General features: G+C 49.8%; 1 protein-coding gene and 1 long non-coding RNA gene across 4 annotated transcripts in view; both read right to left on the bottom strand.

Moving 5' to 3' along the window:
* Nucleotides 1-139: 139 nt before the first annotated feature.
* LOC115416545 (synaptogyrin-1-like) overlaps nt 140-21,890 on the bottom strand; it is a 35,707-nt gene continuing 13,956 nt past the window's right edge. Inside the window, exons 2-4 of one of the 2 annotated variants that reach the window (XM_030130346.1) lie at nt 19,306-19,543; nt 13,364-13,509; nt 140-389 (exon numbers count right to left, since the gene is read on the bottom strand). In XM_030130346.1, the coding sequence (XP_029986206.1) occupies nt 222-389; nt 13,364-13,509; nt 19,306-19,543 (552 nt within the window). In that variant the 3' untranslated portion in view covers nt 140-221. Of the gene's footprint in view, nt 390-7,595; nt 7,826-13,363; nt 13,510-19,305; nt 19,544-21,890 lie in introns of those variants that run through there. The other variant, XM_030130347.1, reaches the window with a different exon arrangement.
* LOC115416548 (uncharacterized) lies at nt 9,457-9,834 on the bottom strand. 2 transcript variants are annotated; one of them, XR_003934997.1, is made up of 3 exons: nt 9,807-9,834; nt 9,567-9,656; nt 9,457-9,506 (listed from the first exon to the last, which is right to left on the bottom strand). It is a non-coding gene; the product is annotated as an uncharacterized LOC115416548 (long non-coding RNA). The 2 variants fall into 2 exon arrangements; XR_003934996.1 differs by having other exon boundaries at nt 9,567-9,716; nt 9,807-9,831.

Raw genomic sequence — 21,890 nt, 5'->3', positions numbered from 1 at the left:
GACATGGACATTTGGACTTCCTGTGGGTGGACTTCCTGTGGGTGGACTTCCTGTGGGTGGACTTCCTGTGGGGTGGACTTCCTGTGGGTGGACTTCCTGTGGGATGGACTTCCTGTGGGATGGACTTCCTGTTGGGTGGACCAACAGGGGACGCTACACATTTGATCACTACACTAATGAAAACCAACCAACTACAGTCTTCATGTGGAGCCCCGCCCCCTCTAGTCCTCTGTAGGTGTGGCCATATGAAGCATAGCCCCACCCATCTGGTCCTCTGTGGGCGGGGCCTGTGGGGCCTCCTGTTGATTGGGGTCAACGTAGTCCTGATTAAAGAGGACGGAGTCGGATCCCAGTTTGAACCGGTGGACGGCCAGAAGACACTGGACAGACTGGGGACGGACAAACAAACAAACAACACACATGTCAACAAACAAACAACACACTTGTCAACAAACAAACAACATACTTGTCAACAAACAAACACCACACATGTCAACAAACAAACAACACATGTCAACAAACAAACAACACACTTGTCAACAAACAAACAAACACCACACATGTCAACAAACAACACACATGTCAACAAACAAACACCACATATGTCAACAAACAAACACCACACATGTCAACAAACAAACAACACATGTCAACAAACAAACAACACACTTGTCAACAAACAAACAAACACCACACATGTCAACAAACAACACACATGTCAACAAACAAACACCAAATATGTCAACAAACAAACAACACACATGTCAACAAACAAACAAACAAACACCACACATGTCAACAAACAAACACCACACATGTCAACAAACAAACACCACACATGTCAACAAATAAACAACGCACATGTCAACAAACAAACAACACACTTGTCAACAAACAAACACACAACATACTTGTCAACAAACAAACACCACACATGTCAACAAACAAACAGACACCACACGTCAACAAACAAAGAACACACGTCAACAAACAACAAACAAACACCACACATGTCAACAAACAAACAAAGAACACACATGTCAACAAAGAACACACATGTCAACAAACAAACACCATACATGTCAACAAACAAACACCATACATGTCAACAAACAAACACCAGGCATCAGTGTCAGGTCCATCTGGTGGCGGTGTGCGTCAGTGCAGCGTCCTCTCAGCTGTCGGACCTAAAACCTTTCAAATCGACTAAACAGATTAAAGCTGAGTTCTTCAAACCTGTTATGAAAAAATAATCCTCTACTAATTTGTCTTCAATATAGAAGGGTCAGTTCAAGTGTTCAGTGTCAGAAGTATTCACTTTATTGGAGCTCCAAGAAAGAGATACGACCTCAGACAAAGGCCGAAGCTGTCTGAACCACTAACAGCAGTAACCATGCAGTCTTCTGTCTCCTATAAGATAAAGATGAGAAAATGATGGTGTGAAAGTGTTTCGGTTAAAGACAGGAACTTACACATCAGACCTCTGGTAGAACTCATCTGTATTCTACCCAGACGTGGGTTTGGCCTTCAGGTCAAACCTGCTCCAGAAAACACAGTGACATGTGTCTGCATCTGAAGATACGTGGAATAGAGTTTGTTAACAACTCCACTTCCTGGTTGGGGAGGGGCAGGACCTCGCCAGGCCACACCCAACCATTTAAGGGGAAGGCTCAGGCCCAGCCCAACCTCTTTTCCTTTGTTTGACATGGAGCATGTGGCCTGAAGAACAGATAAAGACTTAAATGTACAGACTGGATAGATGCATATCTGAGTGAGTTCTATTTTGTGCTACCATTAGCTGAATATCCTTGAATATGTTTGGAATTGTTTTAGTAATAGAGTTATTGTTTCCCTTTGTTTAAGATTCAAATCATCTCATCCATGTCATCACCTGAACTATTCCACCTGTAATAATTCTGCCTGAAGAGAAAATAACAGCATAAACAGAACCCCTGACCAGTTTCATATCTGACCGTATGCCAATGCAGAAGTTTGAATAATTCCATCACAAATCAGCCCTTCAGTATCAGCCTTCATAGTTTTTACATGGTCCTTCGAGCCGGATAACTTCAGCACTGGATATGGATCAGGGAAATCAGCAGGAAAATGAAGATATCAGGAGGCCTTCACCTCCAACCAGATATCCCTTGTAGACCAAAGTTATCCAGTAGACAAGCTTCAGAAGAGTTATTGCCATCTACAGAGCATCCCACTTCAGTCCTTCTCAAAGGTGCAGCCCCTTCTACTGATAGGGGCAGATAATTCTCATCTTATGACAGCCACAAAGAAAGTTTAATTAGGCCCCCCAGGAGCAACAGCAGCTGTCCACACCCGGTTAGGTTGGGCATTTCAAGGTCCAAGCTTCATGGAGGAGCACACCAACTCCACTCAAGTCTTCTTCACCTCATCATCTTATGCAGACCTCAAGCATCATGTTGAAAACCTGATACTCTTCCTTTCAAAAATGAGAATCAAATTATGCGATCCAAACAAGAGAAGCAAAGGTCAGAGGCAGCAGAGAGTGTAGATGAGGAAGAGGAGTTGGTTACATCTACTGTGCATTCTGGGAAAATTCCACCCATCCCTAAAAAACGATTCCTCGTGAGGAGAAGCCTTCAGTCTGTCCAGAAGGTACAAGAGAAGCCTAAAAAGGATCTGAGAAATAAAGACGAAAGGCAAAGAGAAGGCATCAGATTACCTTATAATTTTCAGTCAACATATTAAAGAAGACTGGTGATGACACGATCTGAAAAGGAAAGTAAAGGTAGGGGTCCGAGGCAATATCGGACTTCCTCATGTTCTCGTTCAAGGTCCCGAGACTGTTTTTGGTGCAGTGAAACTCCTCCTTACTGGCGTCAGGAGATGCAGCAACGGAGGATGAGAGCCGTCACTGGAGAACACTGGATTAAGGATGATAGAGGTGTTATGAATGAGCACAAGGATGAGGCTACAAGAAGAAAGAGGCGGTTCTTCAAGACAAAGCGCAAACACTCGGCTGAAGGTAAAAGACAAGAAAACAAAGTCTCATAGATCCAGAACCTATACCTGCAGGCACGGAGTAAAGGGTAATCAAATGTATCTGTACATTTGATTGGGCGGCTGTTAAAAACTCCACTTCCTGGTTGGGGAGGGGCAGGACCTAACAACAAACCTGCCTGAAGAGAAAATAAAAGCATAAACGGAATCCCTGACCAGTTCCATATCTGACCGTATGCCAATGCAGAAGTTTTAATTATTCCATCACAAATCAGCCCTTCAGTATCAGCCTTCATAGTTTTTACAGAGTTAGAAGCCTATATATGATCTATGAAATACATGCAAATATATATGAATATATATGAATATATATATTCATATATATGGATAGAAGTCATTTACCAGTACACCTGCTTCTACTCTTAATCCCAGTGTGGTAGTTAAAGCAGAACTCCAGGTAACATTAGGTAGACTGGGGTTCCTGAGAACAATGGTTTAGAGAAGGAAACCCAGCGGCTGAGAGGAAGGAGGAAGCGGTGTGTTCAGAGGCTGAAACAGGGGGAGTTAGCTGGTCTGTTAGCCAGGCTAACAGCTACCAACAGACCTGCTTTAAAAACAGTACTTCTGTCAAATGTGCGCTGGCTGGATAAGATGGACTTACTACGACTGAATAAGAAGCTGCAGGAGATGAGGAAGAGCTGCGCACTTCTGCTAACGGAGACACGGCTAAAGAACATGGCTGACGCCGCTGACCAGAGGGAGGGGCTATTGTTCTCCTGAGCCGATCACAATGAGCTGTGGGGAAAACCCGTGGAGGAGGACTGGGCGTCTACATCAGTCAGCTTTGGTGTCCCAGCTGGACCCTGGTCGGCAGCCACTGCTCTGAGGCACTAGAGGACCTGACACTGAAGTCCCGCCCACACGACCCGTTTACAGTTGTTTACATTGTGACTGTGTACGTGCCCCCGGAGGCTAATGCTAACGTGGCAACACGAACACATCTGTAAACTTCAGAACAAGCATCCGGAGGCATTCATTGTAGAAGCTGTGGATTTGAACCATGTTCAACTGACAGACATTCTGCCTCAGTTCCATGAGCACGTCACCATAGCAACCAGGGGAAACAACACGCTGGACCAGGTGTACACCAATAGGGGAGAGGCATTCAGAGCGGTGCCCCGCCCACACCTGGGCTTCTCTGACCACTTCTGGACGATGCTGATTCCAGTGCACCTGCGCTTAAACACAGAAGAACATCTGTGTGGTCCACTACGGCCGGTCCCAGGCTCCAGGACTGTGGTCCGCTACGGCCGGTCCCAGGCTCCAGGACTGTGGTCCGCTACGGCCGGTCCCAGGCTCCAGGACTGTTAGGGTTAGAACCAACTGGCACATTTTCAGAGGCTGAAACCAGCGAGGGCAGGGCTTACCTGGAAGACTATGCATCGACCGTCTGCGGTTACATCAGCAAATGTATAGATGATGTCAGTCATCTGCCCCGCCCACAAACCCTGGATGAATGCAGAGGTGAGGCGTCTCCTGAAGGCACGGGGTGCAGTTTTAGATCTGGGACACATCTACACTGAGTTCAGCCAGGAGGAACCTGGAGGCTGGAATTAAAAGAGCAAAGGCGGAGTATGCTCTGAAAACTCAGGGTCATTTTACAACCAGTGACCCTCGGAACATGTGGAATAAAAACCATAAAAGCATAAAAACCATCATGGATTACACCAAAAGAGATGCTGAGTGTCCCTGGGACCCTTCTCTACCAGATGCCCCCAACACATTTTATGCCCACTTTGAAGTCTCCAAGGCAAGTTTATTTATATCCCACATTTCAGCAACAAGGCAATTCAAGGTGCTTCACACAGGACAGTGAAATACAACAGGGGAAAAGAAACACATTTAAAACATTATAAAAGAAACATGTAAAAGGTGATTAAAAACAGCAAGAAAACTACACATAAAACCCACAAATATAAAAACACACATATTAAAGTAATGAGTGAGTCTGGAACCAGAACCCTGACCCAGTGAACAGGTGAGTCTGGAACCAGAACCCTGACCCAGTGAACAGGTGAGTCTGGAACCAGAACCCTGACCCAGTGAATAGGTGAGTCTGGAACCAGAACCCTGACCCAGTGAACAGGTGAGTCTGGAACCAGAACCCTGACCCAGTGAACAGGTGAGTCTGGAACCAGAACCCTAACCCAGTGAACAGGTGAGTCTGGAACCAGAACCCTGACCCAGTGAACAGGTCAGTCTGGAACCAGAACCCTGACCCAGTGAATAGGTGAGTCTGGAACCAGAACCCTGACCCAGTGAACAGGTGAGTCTGGAACCAGAACCCTGACCCAGTGAACAGGTGAGTCTGGAACCAGAACCCTGACCCAGTGAACAGGTGAGTCTGGAACCAGAACCCTGACCCAGTGAACAGGTGAGTCTGGAACCTGGACTGAACAGAACTCAGACTCTCAGATCTCAGACCTGATATTTTCTGGTCGTTTGTTCCAGATCTACGGAGCATAGAAACTGAACGCTGATTCTCCAGGTTTAGAGGTTTTCCAGGTTCCAGGTCTCCAGGTTTTCTCCTGCCCCTGCTCCAGGCTCAGTGCGTCTGCAGAGGGTTCACCCCCAGAAGGCAGCAGGCCCGGATAATGTCCCAGGTAAGGTTCTAAAGGACTGTGCTCATGAAGTCAGAGGTGTGGGCAGACATTTGAACATTTGACTCTCCCAGGCGGTGGTACCGGTGTGTCTAAACACTTCCATCATTGTTCCAGTTCCCAAAAGGGCAGCAGTAAAATCCATGAAGGACTTTGGCCCTGTGGCTCCAACTCCCAAAGTCACTAAATGTTTTGAGCGGCTGGTCATGGATCACATAAGGAAGAACATGGACGTGTGTGTGGACCCACACCAGTACGTCTGTAGGAAGAACCGCTCCACGTCAGACGCAGCGTCCACACTTCTACACACTGCTGTCACCCACCGGAAGAACAGGGATTCCTGTTGGGCTGTCTTATTTTAGATTTTAGCTCTGCATTTAATACGATCATCCCACAGACTCTGGCTCATAAACTGCTGCTGCTGCTTGGATGAACACCTTCCCTGTGGAACTGGGTCCTGGACTTTGGTCCTGGGTCCTGGTCCTCCCCCATCCTCCTCAACACTGGCTCCCCCCAAGGATGTGTCCTGAGCCCTCTGCTGTCCACACTGTTCACATACGACCGCTCCTCCAAACACCCAGGCAGTCCTGTAGACATCTGCAGACCACACAGCTGTGGTGGGACTGACGTCCACAACCAGGACTGGTAGTACCAGCAGGAGGTGGAAGACCTGGACTGGTGTGGAGAGAAGAACCAGTGCATGAATGTGGGGCAGACAAAGGAACTGTTCATGGATTTAAGGAGGAGAAGCCACAGCCCCTCCCCTCTGACTATGAACGGAGTAACTGTGGAAACGGTCCACAGGTACAAGGACCATGGAGTCCAGATTTCCAGGGACTTCCAGTGGACCACAAACAATTCTGTTATAGTGAGGAAGGCCCACCGACGTCTGTCCGTCCTGTGGAAGCTGAAGCAGGCCGGCCTCAACACCTCAGTGTTCTACAGGTGTGTGATGGACAGGACTGTCACCCACTGCATCAGCACCTGGGACAGGAAGTGATGCAACAACGACAGGAAGGAGCTGCAGAGGGTGGAGGAAGCACAGAAGATCACCTGCAGCAGTCTGCCTTCTGTGGAGGAGTTCTACGTCAGCAGGTGGAGGAGCAGCACGGCCCACATATGGAGGAGCCACCCACCTGGTTCATGGACTGTTTGACCCCACCCACCTGGCTCACAGACTGTTTGACCCCACCCACCTGGCTCATGGACTGTTTAAGCCCCTCCCCTCAGGGAAGAGGCTGCGGAGCATTAAAGGCAGAAGCAGCAGACTCAAATACAGCTTCTGTCCAGAGAACGTCCGACTGATGAACACTGATGCACGACTGCTGTTTGTATTCTGTTCAACCTGCTGCTCAGTTTGAATCCTACACATTTATGCACATTTATTCATTATTTATTTGTAGGTTTTACTGTTATTATCAGAATTTAATTGTTATTATCTTTAATGTAGGATTCATTTGATAGGATTTGTACCATGTACGTTATTGGACCTGAGGACTGATGTGGTTTCATGTACACACGACATGGAATGACAAGAAAAGTGAACTTGGAAACAAACAAACAACAACACATGTCAACAAACAAACAACAACACATGTCAACAAACAAACAAACAACATGACTCAGCAGATCCACAGGCTTCACTCTGGACCTATACCCTGACCTGGACCTGGACCTAGACCTGGTAGTTGTTGGTTCAACATGTTTATATGAGTGGACACAGGTGGACACAGGTGGACACAGGTGGACACAAATGGGCACAAATGGGCACAGGTGGACACAGGTGGACTGTCCATCTCATTTGATAGTTTGATTTTATCTGTCCTGTTTCAGTTTGATGGTTTTATTGGGGATTTAACCCATGGACCGACTGGAACTGGACCGACTGGAACTGGACCGACAGGTACCGGACCGACCGGAACCACACCGACAGGAAAAAGTCAAACTCAGAACTTTAAGGTTTAATCACATGTTTTTATGAGCAGAACATCAGAACATTGAATAATAAACCTGCAGAAAAAACAAAGAAACTGAAGCAGAAGCCACGCCCACTGAAGCAGAAGCCACGCCCACTGGAGCAGCAGTGCCTGGAGGCGGGGTCATGCCAGTGGAGGACTGAACAGTTTGTTGTACTCCTCCTCAAATGAAACACGTTTGAGACGCTCCAAAGACAAAAGAGTCAGAGCAGCCTGTAAAAGAAACAGATGACAAAACAGACGACAGACGACAAACAGACGACAAAACAGACAACAAACAGACGACAAACAGACGACAAAACAGACGACAAAACATACAACAAACGGACGACAAACAGACGACAAAACATACAACAGACAACAAACAGATGACAAAACAGACGACAAAACAGACAACAAAACAGACGACAAAACAGACAACAAAACAGATGACAGACGACAAACAGACGACAAACAGATGACAAAACATACAACAGACAACAAACAGACGACAAAACAGACGACAAAACAAACAGATGACAAAACAAACAGACGACAAAACAGAGGACAAAACAGAGGACAAAACATACAACAAACAGACGACAAACAGACGACAAAACAGACGACAAAACAAACAGACGACAAAACAAACAGACGACAAAACAGAGGACAAAACATACAACAAACAGATGACAAACAGACAACAAAACAGACGACAAAACAAACAGACGACAAAACAAACAGACGACAAAACAGAGGACAAAACAGAGGACAAAACATACAACAAACAGACGACAAACAGACGACAAAACAGACGACAAAACAGATGACAAACAGACGACAAAACAGACAACAAAACATACAACAGACAACAAAACATACGACAGACGACAAAACATACGACAGACGACAAACAGACGACAAAACAGACAACAGACGACAAACAGATGACAAAAGAGACAACAAAACAGACGAAAAAAAGACGATAAACAGACGACAGACGATAGATAGACGACAAACAGACAATAAACAGACGACAAAACATACGACAAACAGACGACAAAACAGACGACAAACACAATGAAACACAATGTCAGGTATGTTACAGTCTTCGGTTCCAGATGATCTGACTTCAACTGAGAAACAGGTCAAAGGTCATAAACATCTGTTAATAGAGGTCAAAGGTCATAAACACCTGTTAATAGAGGTCAAAGGTTATAAACACCTGTTAATAGAGGTCAAAGGTCATAAACACCTGTTAATAGAGGTCAAAGGTCATAAACACCTTTTAATAGAGGTCAAAGGTCATAAACACCTGTTAATAGAGGTCAAAGGTCATAAACACCTGTTAATAAAGGTCAAAGGTTATAAACACCTGTTAATAGAGGTCAAAGGTCATAAACACCTGTTAATAGAGGTCAAAGGTTATAAACACCTGTTAATAGAGGTCAAAGGTCATAAACACCTGTTAATAGAGGTCAAAGGTCATAAACACCTGTTAATAGAGGTCAAAGGTCATAAACACCTGTTAATAGAGGTCAAAGGTCATAAACACCTGTTAATAGAGGTCAAAGGTCATAAACACCTGTTAATAGAGGTCAAAGGTCATAAACACCTGTTAATAGAGGTCAAAGGTTATAAACACCTGTTAATAGAGGTCAAAGGTCATAAATACCTGTTAATAAAGGTCAAAGGTTATAAACACCTGTTAATAGAGGTCAAAGGTCATAAACACCTGTTAATAGAGGTCAAAGGTTATAAACACCTGTTAATAGAGGTCAAAGGTCATAAATACCTGTTAATAGAGGTCAAAGGTCATAAACACCTGTTAATAGAGGTTAAAGGTTACAAACACCTGTGAATAGAGGTCAAAGGTCATAAACACCTGTTAATAGAGGTTAAAGGTTATAAACACCTGTGAATAGAGATCAAAGGTCATAAACACCTGTTAATAGAGGTCAAAGGTCATACATACCTGTTAATAGAGGTCAAAGGTTATAAACACCTGTTAATAGAGGTCAAAGGTCATAAACACCTGTTAATAGAGGTCAAAGGTTATAAACACCTGTGAATAGAGGTCAAAGATCATAAACACCTGTTAATAGAGGTCAAAGGTCATAAACACCTGTGAATAGAGGTCAAAGGTCATAAACACCTGTTAATAGAGGTCAAAGGTCATAAACACCTGTTAATAGAGGTCAAAGGTCATAAACACCTGTTAATAGAGGTCAAAGGTTAAACACCTGTTAATAGAGGTCAAAGGTCATAAACAATGTTCATCCAAATCCTGGGCCTGCTACAGTTAATATTAGTCCTACTGCTCCTAGTCTGGTGTTTGACGATTTTTGTCAGCGTAAATCTCTGGGCTTTTTACATATCAATATCCGTAGTCTTTTACCTAAACTCGATTTGTTAAAATCCTGGGTACACGCTGCAAATCCTGATGTTTTACCAGTCTCTGAATCATGGCTTAAGAAAAGCATTGCAGATGCTGAAATTTTAATACCAGGTTATTGTGTCTTTCGCCAAGATAGAGCCACCAAGGGAGGGGGTGTGATTCTCTTTGTAAAAGATCATCTGCAACGCTCTGTGTCACTGTCAAAGTCTGTTCCCAAGCTTCTTGAACTGCTTGTGTTAAAGATCAAACTGTCAAATAATTTCTCTCTTTCTGTTGCTGTCTGTTATAGACCACCCTCTGCCCCACTATCCTCTCTAACTGTACTCAGTGAACTTCTGGTCCCGCACATCTCCTCTGAGTTTATTCTCCTTGGTGGCCTAAATAGGGACATGACTAACCCCCCAGATACGGTCATTCAACAATCTGACGCACCAAGTCTCCCAAATTATTTCAGAGCCTACCAAGCACAATTTGAAATCTCCTTCATCTGCATCACTGACAGATATTATCCTCACGAACAGCCCTTCTAATTATAAATCTGGCGTCTTTAGTCAAGATCTGAGTGATCATTGTGCTATTGCCTGCATATGCTCTGGCTCCTCAGTTAAACGTCCACCTGTGACTGTAACGAAATGCGCTATGAAGAAGTTTAACCAAGAAGCCTTTCTCCATGACATGGCTGCAGAGAACTGGGACAGAATTAATACTTACTCCACTGTGGATGCTGCCTGGTCCTACTTTAAGCAGTCCTTTATCCAGATCATCAATAAACATGCTCCACTCAAAAATTCACAGTTCAAGGATCACTTCAGCCCCTGGTTTTTCCATGATTTGGCCACATTAATCCGCCAGAAGAACACGTTATGGCGGAAAGCCCCTTCCTCAGTCTCCTGCCGACTGGCTTGCTTTTAGACAGTGCAGAAATAAACGCACTCAGGCTGTCAGAAAAGCCAAAGTCAGTCATTTCCTGGACAAATTTGCATCTTGTGGATCTGGTTCCAAGGCATTCTGGAAAACAGTCCAGTCCATGGAAAACAAACTCGCTTCCCCGCATTTTCCGAGTGCAATGTCCTTTGGTGCCTCTGTTGTCACTGATAAGTCTCATATGGCTTCGCTTCTCAACCAACACTTGGTCAACTCAGCCCATGTCTTCTCTGTCAAGTCCCCCATTGCTGCGCCATCACATTCACCTACGACTTCCAGCTCTGGCACCTTCTCCTTTAGACCCATCCTGACCTCGGAGGTTCTAGAGGAGCTCACCAAACTGGACTCCAACAGGTCAGCTGGCTCTGATGGGCTTGATCCAAGGTTTTTAAAAGTTGCTGCTCCGCTCATTGCCGTCCCCATCTCGTGGCTGTTTAATATGTGTCTGGAACTGTCTGTCTTTCCCACAGACTGGAAATCCGCACTGGTCTTTCCACTCTTTAAAGGTGGCTCAGGCTCTGACCCCAACAGCTACTGACCCATCTCCATTCTGCTGTGTCTGGCCAAGGTCCTAGAAAAACTGGTTCATAGACAGCTTAGCCACTGCATGGTTTCAAACAATATCTTGTCTAACCTTCAGTCTGGGTTCCGGCCAGGCCACGGGTGCACCACAGCTACTCTGAAGGTTTTGGATGACATTGTTCTTCCTTGGACTCCAAGTAAATCTGCATTGCTGCCTTCATCGATTTATCTCAGGCCTTGGATTCTGTCAACCACTCCATCCTCCTGCAGAGGCTCACCACCATTGGTCTGTCATCACACTCCTGCAACTGGTTCACCAGCGATCTAAACAACCGAGTTCAGCAAGTGAAGACTGAAAACATCTTGTCTGACCCTCTCATGATCACTAAAGGGGTGCCCCAAGGCTCCATCCTGGGCCCAACACTGTTCTCCATCTACATTAATGATGTAGCCAAGAACGCCGGTAACTCCAAGATCCACCTATATGCTGACGATACCATCTTCTACTCAGAGGGCCCCTCTCTCCATTCCGCAGCATCCACACTGCAGCTCAGTCTCAGTTCTATCCAGCAGTATTTTCACAGCCTGCATCTTTCCCTCAACACCAAGAAAACCAAATGCATTATTTTTGACCGGAAACACGATTCCACCACTGCCCCTAAAATCCTGTGTGCCGATGGCTCTGAACTGGAGTTTGTGACCTGTTATAAATCCCTTGGTCTGAGGTTGGACTCATCCGTCTCCTTCACCACCCACATGAAGCACCTGCAGTCCAAAGTCAAAGCTCACTTGAGCTTTCTGTGTCAGAATCAGACCTCCTTCACCCGTTCAGCCAAACACTTCCTTGTTAAAATGACCATCCTGCCCATATTTGATCATGGTGACTCCATCTATAGGATGGCTTCTCATTCCACCCTCAGCAGACTTGACCCTCTCCACCATTCTGCCGTCAGTTTTGTCACAGGTGCTCCTTTCTCCACTCACCACTGTCACCTGTAGAACTTAGCTGACTGGACCTCCCTCCACACCAGATGGCTCCGTCACGGGTTCCAGCGCATTTACTAAACCTTACTCAGAAAAACCCCTCTTTACCTCTCCTCCCTTCTTCACCTCTCCCATTCTGCACTCAGTCTTAGGTCCAGTAATCTCATCAGACTCACTATCCCCAAAGCCCACACTGTTTTCAGTCGCAGCGCCTTCCGATTTGCTGCAGCGAACGACTGAACACTCTACAAACCCCCTAAAACTCACTGTCCTCACATCTCTCACTGTTTTTAAGCAAAACCTGGAATAAATTTGAGTTGACTGTTGCACCTGTTGAGTATTTGTCTTTAACATGTCTGACTATCATTGTTGTAATGGATTTATTTATTAACTATTTGTTTTTGTAATTGTTTAACCTTGTTTTTACTTCTTACTTTTAGCCTCCTCACCCCCTTCCCCTCAAGGAGCCATTGCTCTTTGATCAGGCTGCATTTGTAAATCAGAATCTGTTCTTAATTGCTTGCCTGGGTAAATAAAGGTTAAATAAAAAATAAATAAATAAATAAAACACCTGTTAATAGAGGTCAAAGGTTATGAACACCTGTTAATAGAGGTCAACAGGGTTCAGGTCCCTGGGTTGGGGTTCTGGGGTTGGGGATCTAGGGTTGGGGTTCCAGGGTCGGGGTTCCAGGGTCAGGGTTCTGGGGTTGGGGTTCTAGGAGTTCAGATCCCAGGGTCGGGGTTCCAGGGTCAGGGTTCTGGGGTCAGGGTACCAGGGTTGGGGTTCTAGGGTTGGGGTTCTAGGGTCACGGTTCTGGGGTTGGGGTTCTAGGGTCAGGGTCCCAGGGTCGGGGTCCCAGGGTTGCGGTCTCAGGGTCAGGGTCCCAGAGTCGGGGTTCCAGGGTTGGGGTTCTGGGTCGGGGTTCTTTGGTCCGGGTACGTACCCAGGTGAACACAGAGAAGAAGGAGAAGACGATGGCGGCTCTGGCAGCGTCGGCCCCCTCCCTCAGGGGGTTGTCCTCTTCTCTGGAAACCTGCCACTGATTGGCCAGGAAGCAGAAGCCCACGAACCACAGCAACGCCCACATGGCTGTGAGGTCAGAGGTCACATGGTCAGCACCAGAGGTCAAATGGTCAGCACCAGAGGTCATACGGTCAGTACCAGAGGTCACATGGTCAGCACCAGAGGTCACACGGTCAGTACCAGAGGTCACATGGTCAGCACTAGAGGTCACACGGTCAGTACCAGAGGTCATACGGTCAGTACCAGAGGTCACATGGTCAGTACCAGAGGTCATACGGTCAGCACCAGAGGTCACATGGTCAGCACCAGAGGTCATACGGTCAGTACCAGAGGTCACATGGTCAGCACCAGAGGTCATACGGTCAGTACCAGAGGTCACATGGTCAGCACCAGAGGTCACATGGTCAGTACCAGAGGTCACAAGGTCAGTACCAGAGGTCACATGGTCAGCACCAGAGGTCATACGGTCAGTACCAGAGGTCACATGGTCAGCACCAGAGGTCACATGGTCAGTACCAGAGGTCACATGGTCAGCACCAGAGGTCACATGGTCAGCACCAGAGGTCACATGGTCAGTACCAGAGGTCATACGGTCAGTACCAGAGGTCATATGGTCAGGTTACATCATTATTTTTCCAAACACTTTAAACTTAAACCTGCTCTAAAACTCAAACCACATTTGGCTCAAATGTCGCGTCTGGACCAAAATTTGAAAATATGTAAAAATGAATCCCATTTCTGCCCAAATGTGCTCTGTAGCACCACCCACTGTATGGACACAAAAACAGCCCTAGGGTTCAGGGTTAGGGGCAGGGTCAGGGTCAGGGTTAGGGGCAGGGTTAGGGTCAGGGTCAGGGTCAGGGTTAGGGTCAGGGTCAGGGTCAGGGTTAGGGTCAGGGTCAGGGGCAGGGTTAGGGTCAGGGTCAGGGTTAGGGTCAGGGTCAGGGTCAGGGTTAGGGTCAGGGGCAGGGTTAGGGTCAGGGTCAGGGGCAGGGTTAGGGGCAGGGTTAGGGGCAGGGTCAGGGTCAGGATTAGGGGCAGGGTCAGGGTTAGGGTCAGGGTCAGGGGCAGGGTTAGCGTCAGGGTCAGGGGCAGGGTTAGGGGCAGGGTCAGGGTTAGGGTCAGGGGCAGGGTTAGGGGCAGGGTCAGGGTTAGGGTCAGGGGCAGGGTTAGGGGCAGGGTTAGGGTCAGGGGCAGGGGCAGGTTTAGGTGCAGGGTTAGGGTCAGGGTCAGGGTTAGGGGCAGGGTTAGGGGCAGGGTTAGGGTCAGGGTCAGGATCAGGGTTAGGGTCAGGGTTAGGGGCAGGGTTAGGGGCAGGGGCAGGGGCAGGTTTAGGTGCAGGGTTAGGGTTAGGGTATGGGTCAGGGTTAGGGGCAGGGGCAGGGGCAGGGTCAGGGTCAGGGTTAGGGTCAGGGTTAGGGTCAGGGTCAGGGTCAGGGTTAGGGTCAGGGTCAGGGGCAGGGTTAGGGGCAGGGTCAGGGTTAGGGTCAGGGGCAGGGTTAGGGGCAGGGGCAGGGTTAGGGGCAGGGTTAGGGTCAGGATCAGGGTTAGGGTCAGGGTCAGGGTTAGGGGCAGGGTTAGGGTCAGGGGCAGGGTTAGGGTCAGGGGCAGGGGCAGGGGCAGGCAGGTTTAGGTGCAGGGTCAGGGTTAGGGTCAGGGTTAGGGTCAGGGGCAGGGTTAGGGGCAGGGTTAGGGTCAGGGTCAGGGGCAGGGTTAGGGGCAGGGTTAGGGGCAGGGTCAGGGTCAGGGTTAGGGGCAGGGTCAGGGTTAGGGTCAGGGTCAGGGGCAGGGTTAGCGTCAGGGTCAGGGGCAGGGTTAGGGGCAGGGTCAGGGTTAGGGTCAGGGGCAGGGTTAGGGGCAGGGTCAGGGTTAGGGTCAGGGGCAGGGTTAGGGGCAGGGTTAGGGTTAGGGTCAGGGGCAGGGGCAGGTTTAGGTGCAGGGTTAGGGTCAGGGTCAGGGTTAGGGGCAGGGTTAGGGTCAGGGTCAGGATCAGGGTTAGGGTCAGGGTTAGGGTCAGGGTTAGGGGCAGGGGCAGGGGCAGGTTTAGGTGCAGGGTTAGGGTCAGGGTCAGGGTTAGGGTCAGGGTTAGGGGCAGGGGCAGGGTCAGGGGCAGGGTCAGGGTTAGGGTCAGGGTCAGGGTTAGGGTCAGGGTCAGGGTCAGGGTTAGGGTCAGGGTCAGGGTTAGGGGCAGGGTCAGGGTTAGGGTCAGGGTCAGGGTTAGGGGCAGGGTCAGGGGCAGGGTCAGGGTTAGGGTCAGGGTCAGGGTTAGGGTCAGGGTCAGGGTTAGGGTCAGGGTCAGGGTCAGGGTTAGGGGCAGGGTCAGGATCAGGGTTAGGGTCAGGGTCAGGGTTAGGGTCAGGGTTAGGGGCAGGGGCAGGGGCAGGGGCAGGTTTAGGTGCAGGGTTAGGGTCAGGGTCAGGGTTAGGGTCAGGGTCAGGGTTAGGGTCAGGGTCAGGGTCAGGGTTAGGGTCAGGGGCAGGGTTAGGGGCAGGGTCAGGGTTAGGGTCAGGGGCAGGGTTAGGGGCAGGGGCAGGGTTAGGGGCAGGGTTAGGGTCAGGATCAGGGTTAGGGTCAGGGTCAGGGTTAGGGGCAGGGTTAGGGTTAGGGTCAGGGGCAGGGTTAGGGTCAGGGGCAGGGGCAGGGGCAGGTTTAGGTGCAGGGTCAGGGTTAGGGTCAGGGTTAGGGTCAGGGGCAGGGTTAGGGTCAGGGTTAGGGGCAGGGGCAGGGGCAGGGTTAGGGGCAGGGTTAGGGGCAGGGTCAGGGTTAGGGTCAGGGTCAGGGGCAGGGTTAGGGGCAGGGTCAGGGTTAGGGTCAGGGTCAGGGGCAGGGTTAGCGTCAGGGTCAGGGGCAGGGTTAGGGGCAGGGTCAGGGTTAGGGTCAGGGGCAGGGTTAGGGGCAGGGTCAGGGTCAGGGTTAGGGTCAGGGGCAGGGTTAGGGGCAGGGTTAGGGTTAGGGTCAGGGGCAGGGGCAGGTTTAGGTGCAGGGTTAGGGTCAGGGTCAGGGTTAGGGGCAGGGTTAGGGGCAGGGTTAGGGTCAGGATCAGGGTTAGGGTCAGGGTTAGGGTCAGGGTTAGGGGCAGGGGCAGGGGCAGGGGCAGGGGCAGGGGCAGGGGCAGGTTTAGGTGCAGGGTTAGGGTCAGGGTCAGGGTTAGGGTCAGGGTCAGGGTTAGGGGCAGGGGCAGGGTCAGGGGCAGGGTCAGGGTTAGGGTCAGGGTCAGGGTTAGGGTCAGGGTCAGGGTCAGGGTTAGGGTCAGGGTCAGGGTCAGGGTTAGGGGCAGGGTCAGGGTTAGGGTCAGGGGCAGGGTTAGGGTCAGGGGCAGGGTTAGGGGCAGGGTTAGGGTCAGGATCAGGGTTAGGGTCAGGGTCAGGGTTAGGGGCAGGGTTAGGGTTAGGGTCAGGGGCAGGGTTAGGGTCAGGGGCAGGGGCAGGGGCAGGGGCAGGTTTAGGTGCAGGGTCAGGGTTAGGGTCAGGGTTAGGGTCAGGGGCAGGGGCAGGGTTAGGGTCAGGGTCAGAATCAGGGTTAGGGTCAGGGTTAGGGTCAGGGTTAGGGGCAGGGGCAGGGTTAGGGTCAGGGTCAGGGTCAGGGTCAGGGTTAGGGGCAGGGTTAGGGTTAGGGTCAGGGGCAGGGTTAGGGTCAGGGGCAGGGGCAGGGCAGGTTTAGGTGCAGGGTCAGGGTTAGGGTCAGGGTTAGGGTCAGGGGCAGGGTTAGGGGCAGGGTTAGGGTCAGGGTCAGAATCAGGGTTAGGGTCAGGGTTAGGGTCAGGGTTAGGGGCAGGGGCAGGGTTAGGGTCAGGGTTAGGGGCAGGGTCAGGGTTAGGGTCAGGGTTAGGGTCAGGGGCAGGGTTAGGGGCAGGGTCAGGGTTAGGGTCAGGGGCAGGGTTAGGGGCAGGGTTAGGGTCAGGGTCAGGGGCAGGTTTAGGTGCAGGGTTAGGGTCAGGGTCAGGGTTAGGGTCAGGGGCAGGGTTAGGGGCAGGGTTAGGGTCAGGGTCAGGGTCAGGATCAGGGTTAGGGTCAGGGTTAGGGTCAGGGTTAGGGGCAGGGGCAGGTTTAGGTGCAGGGTTAGGGTCAGGGTCAGGGTTAGGGTCAGGGTCAGGGATAGGGTCAGGGGCAGGGTTAGGGGCAGGGTCAGGGTTAGGGTCAGGGTCAGGGTTAGGGTCAGGGGCAGGGTTAGGGGCAGGGTTAGGGTCAGGGGCAGGGTTAGGGTCAGGGTCAGGGTTAGGGTCAGGGGCAGGGTTAGGGGCAGGGGCAGGGTTAGGGGCAGGGTTAGGGTCAGGATCAGGGTTAGGGTCAGGGTCAGGGTTAGGGGTTAGGGTCAGGGTCAGGATCAGGGTTAGGGTCAGGATCAGGGTCAGGGGCAGGGGCAGGGTTAGGGGCAGGGTTAGGGTCAGGATCAGGGTTAGGGTCAGGGTTAGGGGCAGGGTTAGGGTTAGGGTCAGGGTCAGGGGCAGGGTTAGGGTCAGGGTCAGGATCAGGGTTAGGGTCAGGGTTAGGGTCAGGGTTAGGGTCAGGGGCAGGGTTAGGGTCAGGATCAGGGTTAGGGTCAGGGTTAGGGGCAGGGTTAGGGTTAGGGTCAGGGTCAGGGGCAGGGTTAGGGTTAGGGTCAGGATCAGGGGCAGGGTCAGGATCAGGATCAGGGGCAGGGTTAGGGGCAGGGTTTGGACGGTCGTAGACATGAAACCACCGCCCACAGACAGCCATGACGCTAACACTAACAGAAAGATCACACTTTTCCTTCCAAAAATCTGCGAACATGAACGGATGAAGAAGACGAAGAAGAGTCTGTTCGTACGATCAGTGTAGATTCAAGTCAGACTGGTTTTACAGCATATGATTTATGTATCCAACAGATGACAAACAGACGACAAAACAGACGACAAAAGACAAAAAGAGACGACAGACAACAAACAGACGACAGACGACAAAACAGACGACAGAGGACAAACAGAAGAAAACAGATGACAAACAGACGACAAAACAGACAACAAACAGACGACAAACAGACGACAAAACAGACAACAAACAGACGACAAACAGACGACAAAACAGACAACAAACAGACGACAAACAGACGACAAACAGACGACAAACAGACGACAAACAGACGACAGAGGACAAAGAGAAGAAAACAGATGACAAACAGACGACAACACAGACGACAAACAGACGACAAAACAGACAACAAACAGACGACAAACAGACGACAAAACAGACAACAAACAGACGACAAACAGACGACAAACAGACGACAGAGGACAAAGAGAAGAAAACAGACAACAAACAGACGACAAACAGACGACAAACAGACGACAAAACAGACAACAAACAGACGACAAACAGACGACAAACAGACGACAGAGGACAAAGAGAAGAAAACAGACAACAAACAGACGACAACACAGACGACAGACAACAAAACAGATGACAAATAACAGAGAAGAAAACAGATGACAGACGACAGACAAAACACAGAGACAAACAAAAAAAACAGACAACAGATGATAAAAAAGACAAAAATCAAACAAAAAACAGACGACAAACAAAAAAACAGACGACAGACAACAAAACAAACAAAAACAGACAAAAAACAAACAAAAAACAGATGACAAACAAAATAAAACAGATGACGACAAAAAAGCCAAAAAACAAAAAAAACAGACGACAGTATGTTCACAAGACTCTGCACAAGCGTCACATGGAAAAATCTATAAGCCGGGACGGAGAGGTGTGGGCGGAGCCGAAGTGTGGACAGTGACGGGAGGCAGAGCGTATGGTGGGAGGCTCCGCCCACCGCTGCTCACAGCCTCTATTATTGGATGGGACATTTGCGTCAACAGATGACGGCGTACGGATCCTGCGAACTCACCTGAGGCACCGATGTCGGCCATGACGGCCTTCTTGCGGTCCTTGACGCCACTGATCTGAGGGAAGTAAACGTCCAGGGCCAGGAAGGCGGAGCTACACAGGAAGCACAGCGTTCCCATGGCGACGGCGTAGTTACAGGCGCTCTGGTTCCGGTTGAAGATGCAGAACTCCGCCTCCTCCTCCGGACGGTTGACGTAGCCTTCGTTAGCGACGCAGCCGAAGATGACGACGGAGAAGAGCTGAGGGCGGAGAGGGGAGAGCGTCAGAACCAGAACCAGGACCAAGACCAGGACCAGAATTAGAACCAGGACCAGGACCAGAACCAGAACCAGAACCAGTGACACAGCCAAAGATGATGACTAAGAACAGCTGAGGGTGGAGAGGGGAGAGCGTCAGAACCAGAACCAGGACCAGAATTAGAACCAAGACTAGCACCAGAACCAGAACCAGAACCAGTGACACAGCCAAAGATGATGACTAAGAACAGCTGTGGGTGGAGAGGGGAGAGGGTCAGAACCAGAACCAGGACCAAGGCAAGGACCAGAATTAGAACCAGGACCAGGACAAGAACCACAACCAGGACCAGAGCCAGAACCATGAGTGAGATCCACCAAGAGGAATGAAGACCAACAGCAGGTCTACAGAGAACCCATGTGTGTTGGACCAGGTCTACAGAGGATCCATGTGTGTTGGACCAGGTCTACAGTGGACCAGGTCTACAGAGGACACGTGTGTTGAACCAGGTCAACAGTGGACCAGGTCTACAGTGGACCAGGTCTACAGAGGACACGTGTGTTGAACCAGGTCAACAGTGGACCAGGTCTACAGAGGACCCATGTGTGTTGGACCAGGTCTACAGAGGACACGTGTGTTGAACCAGTTCTACAGAGGACCCATGTGTGTTGGACCAGGTCTACAGTGGACCAGGTCTACAGAGGACATGTGTGTTGAACCAGGTCTACAGTGGACCAGGTCTACAGAGAGCCAAGTGGACCAGGTCTACAGGGACACGTGTGTTGAACCAGGTCTACAGAGGACCCATGTGTGTTGGACTAGGTCTACAGTGGACCAGGTCTACAGAGGACACATCTGAACAAGGTCTACAGAGGACACGTGTATTGAACCAGGTCTACAGAGGAAACATGTGTGTTGGACCAGGTCTACAGTGGTCCAGGTCTAAAGTGGACCAGGTCTATAGAGAACACATGTGGACAAGGTCTACAGAGGACACGTGTGTTGAACCATGTCTACAGAGGACCCATGTGTGTTGGACTAGGTCTACAGTGGTCCAGGTCTACAGAGGACACATGTGGACAAGGTCTACAGAGGACACGTGTATTGAACCAGGTCTACTAAGGACACATGTGTGTTGGACAAGGTCTACAGTGGTCCAGGTCTAAAGTGGACCAGGTCCCTAGAGGACACATGTGGACCAGGTCTAAAGAGGACATGTGTCTTGGTCCAGGTCTACAGTGGTCCAGGTCTACAGTGGTCCAAGGCCCTCATGTATAAAGGTTGCGTACACACATAAACCTGGTGTACGTCCTCATATTCAGATGTAGAAACAGTGACATCACTGTTTAAATGTGCACTCCTCCACTGTAACTGCAGCTGGAGTTCACAGGTTTAGAACCAGAGGAGACACAGAGAGGAGACACTGAGGAGATACTGAGGAGACACTGAGGAGACACTGAGGAGACACAGAGGAGACACTGAGGAGATACTGAGGAGATACTGAGGAGACACTGAGGAGATACTGAGGAGACACAGAGGAGACACTGAGGAGATACTGAGGAGATACTGAGGAGACACTGAGGAGATACTGAGGAGATACTGCGGAGACACTGAGGAGATACTGAGGAGACACTGAGGAGATACTGAGGAGACACTGAGGAGATACTGAGGAGACACAGAGGAGACACTGAGGAGATACTGAGGAGACACAGAGAGGAGACACTGAGGAGATACTGAGGAGATACTGAGGAGACACTGAGGAGATACTGAGGAGATACTGCGGAGACACTGAGGAGATACTGAGGAGATACTGAGGAGACACTGAGGAGATACTGAGGAGACACTGAGGAGATACTGAGGAGACACTGAGGAGACACTGAGGAGACACTGAGGAGACACTGAGGAGACACTGAGGAGATACTGAGGAGACACAGAGAGGAGACACTGAGGAGCTACTGAGGAGATACTGAGGAGACACTGAGGAGATACTGAGGAGACACAGAGAGGAGACACTGAGGAGATACTGAGGAGATACTGAGGAGACACTGAGGAGATACTGAGGAGACACTGAGGAGATACTGAGGAGATACTGCGGAGACACTGAGGAGATACTGAGGAGATACTGAGGAGACACTGAGGAGATACTGAGGAGACACAGAGGAGACACTGAGGAGATACTGAGGAGATACTGAGGAGACACTGAGGAGACACTGAGGAGATACTGAGGAGATACTGAGGAGACACTGAGGAGATACTGAGGAGACACAGAGGAGACACTGAGGAGACACTGAGGAGATACTGAGGAGACACTGAGGAGATACTGAGGAGACACTGAGGAGACACAGAGAGGAG

The sequence above is a fragment of the Sphaeramia orbicularis genome, unplaced genomic scaffold, assembly GCF_902148855.1.
Source record: "Sphaeramia orbicularis unplaced genomic scaffold, fSphaOr1.1, whole genome shotgun sequence".
Classification (NCBI taxonomy): domain Eukaryota; kingdom Metazoa; phylum Chordata; class Actinopteri; order Kurtiformes; family Apogonidae; genus Sphaeramia; species Sphaeramia orbicularis.
This window is presented reverse-complemented; position numbering and strand designations above follow the sequence as displayed.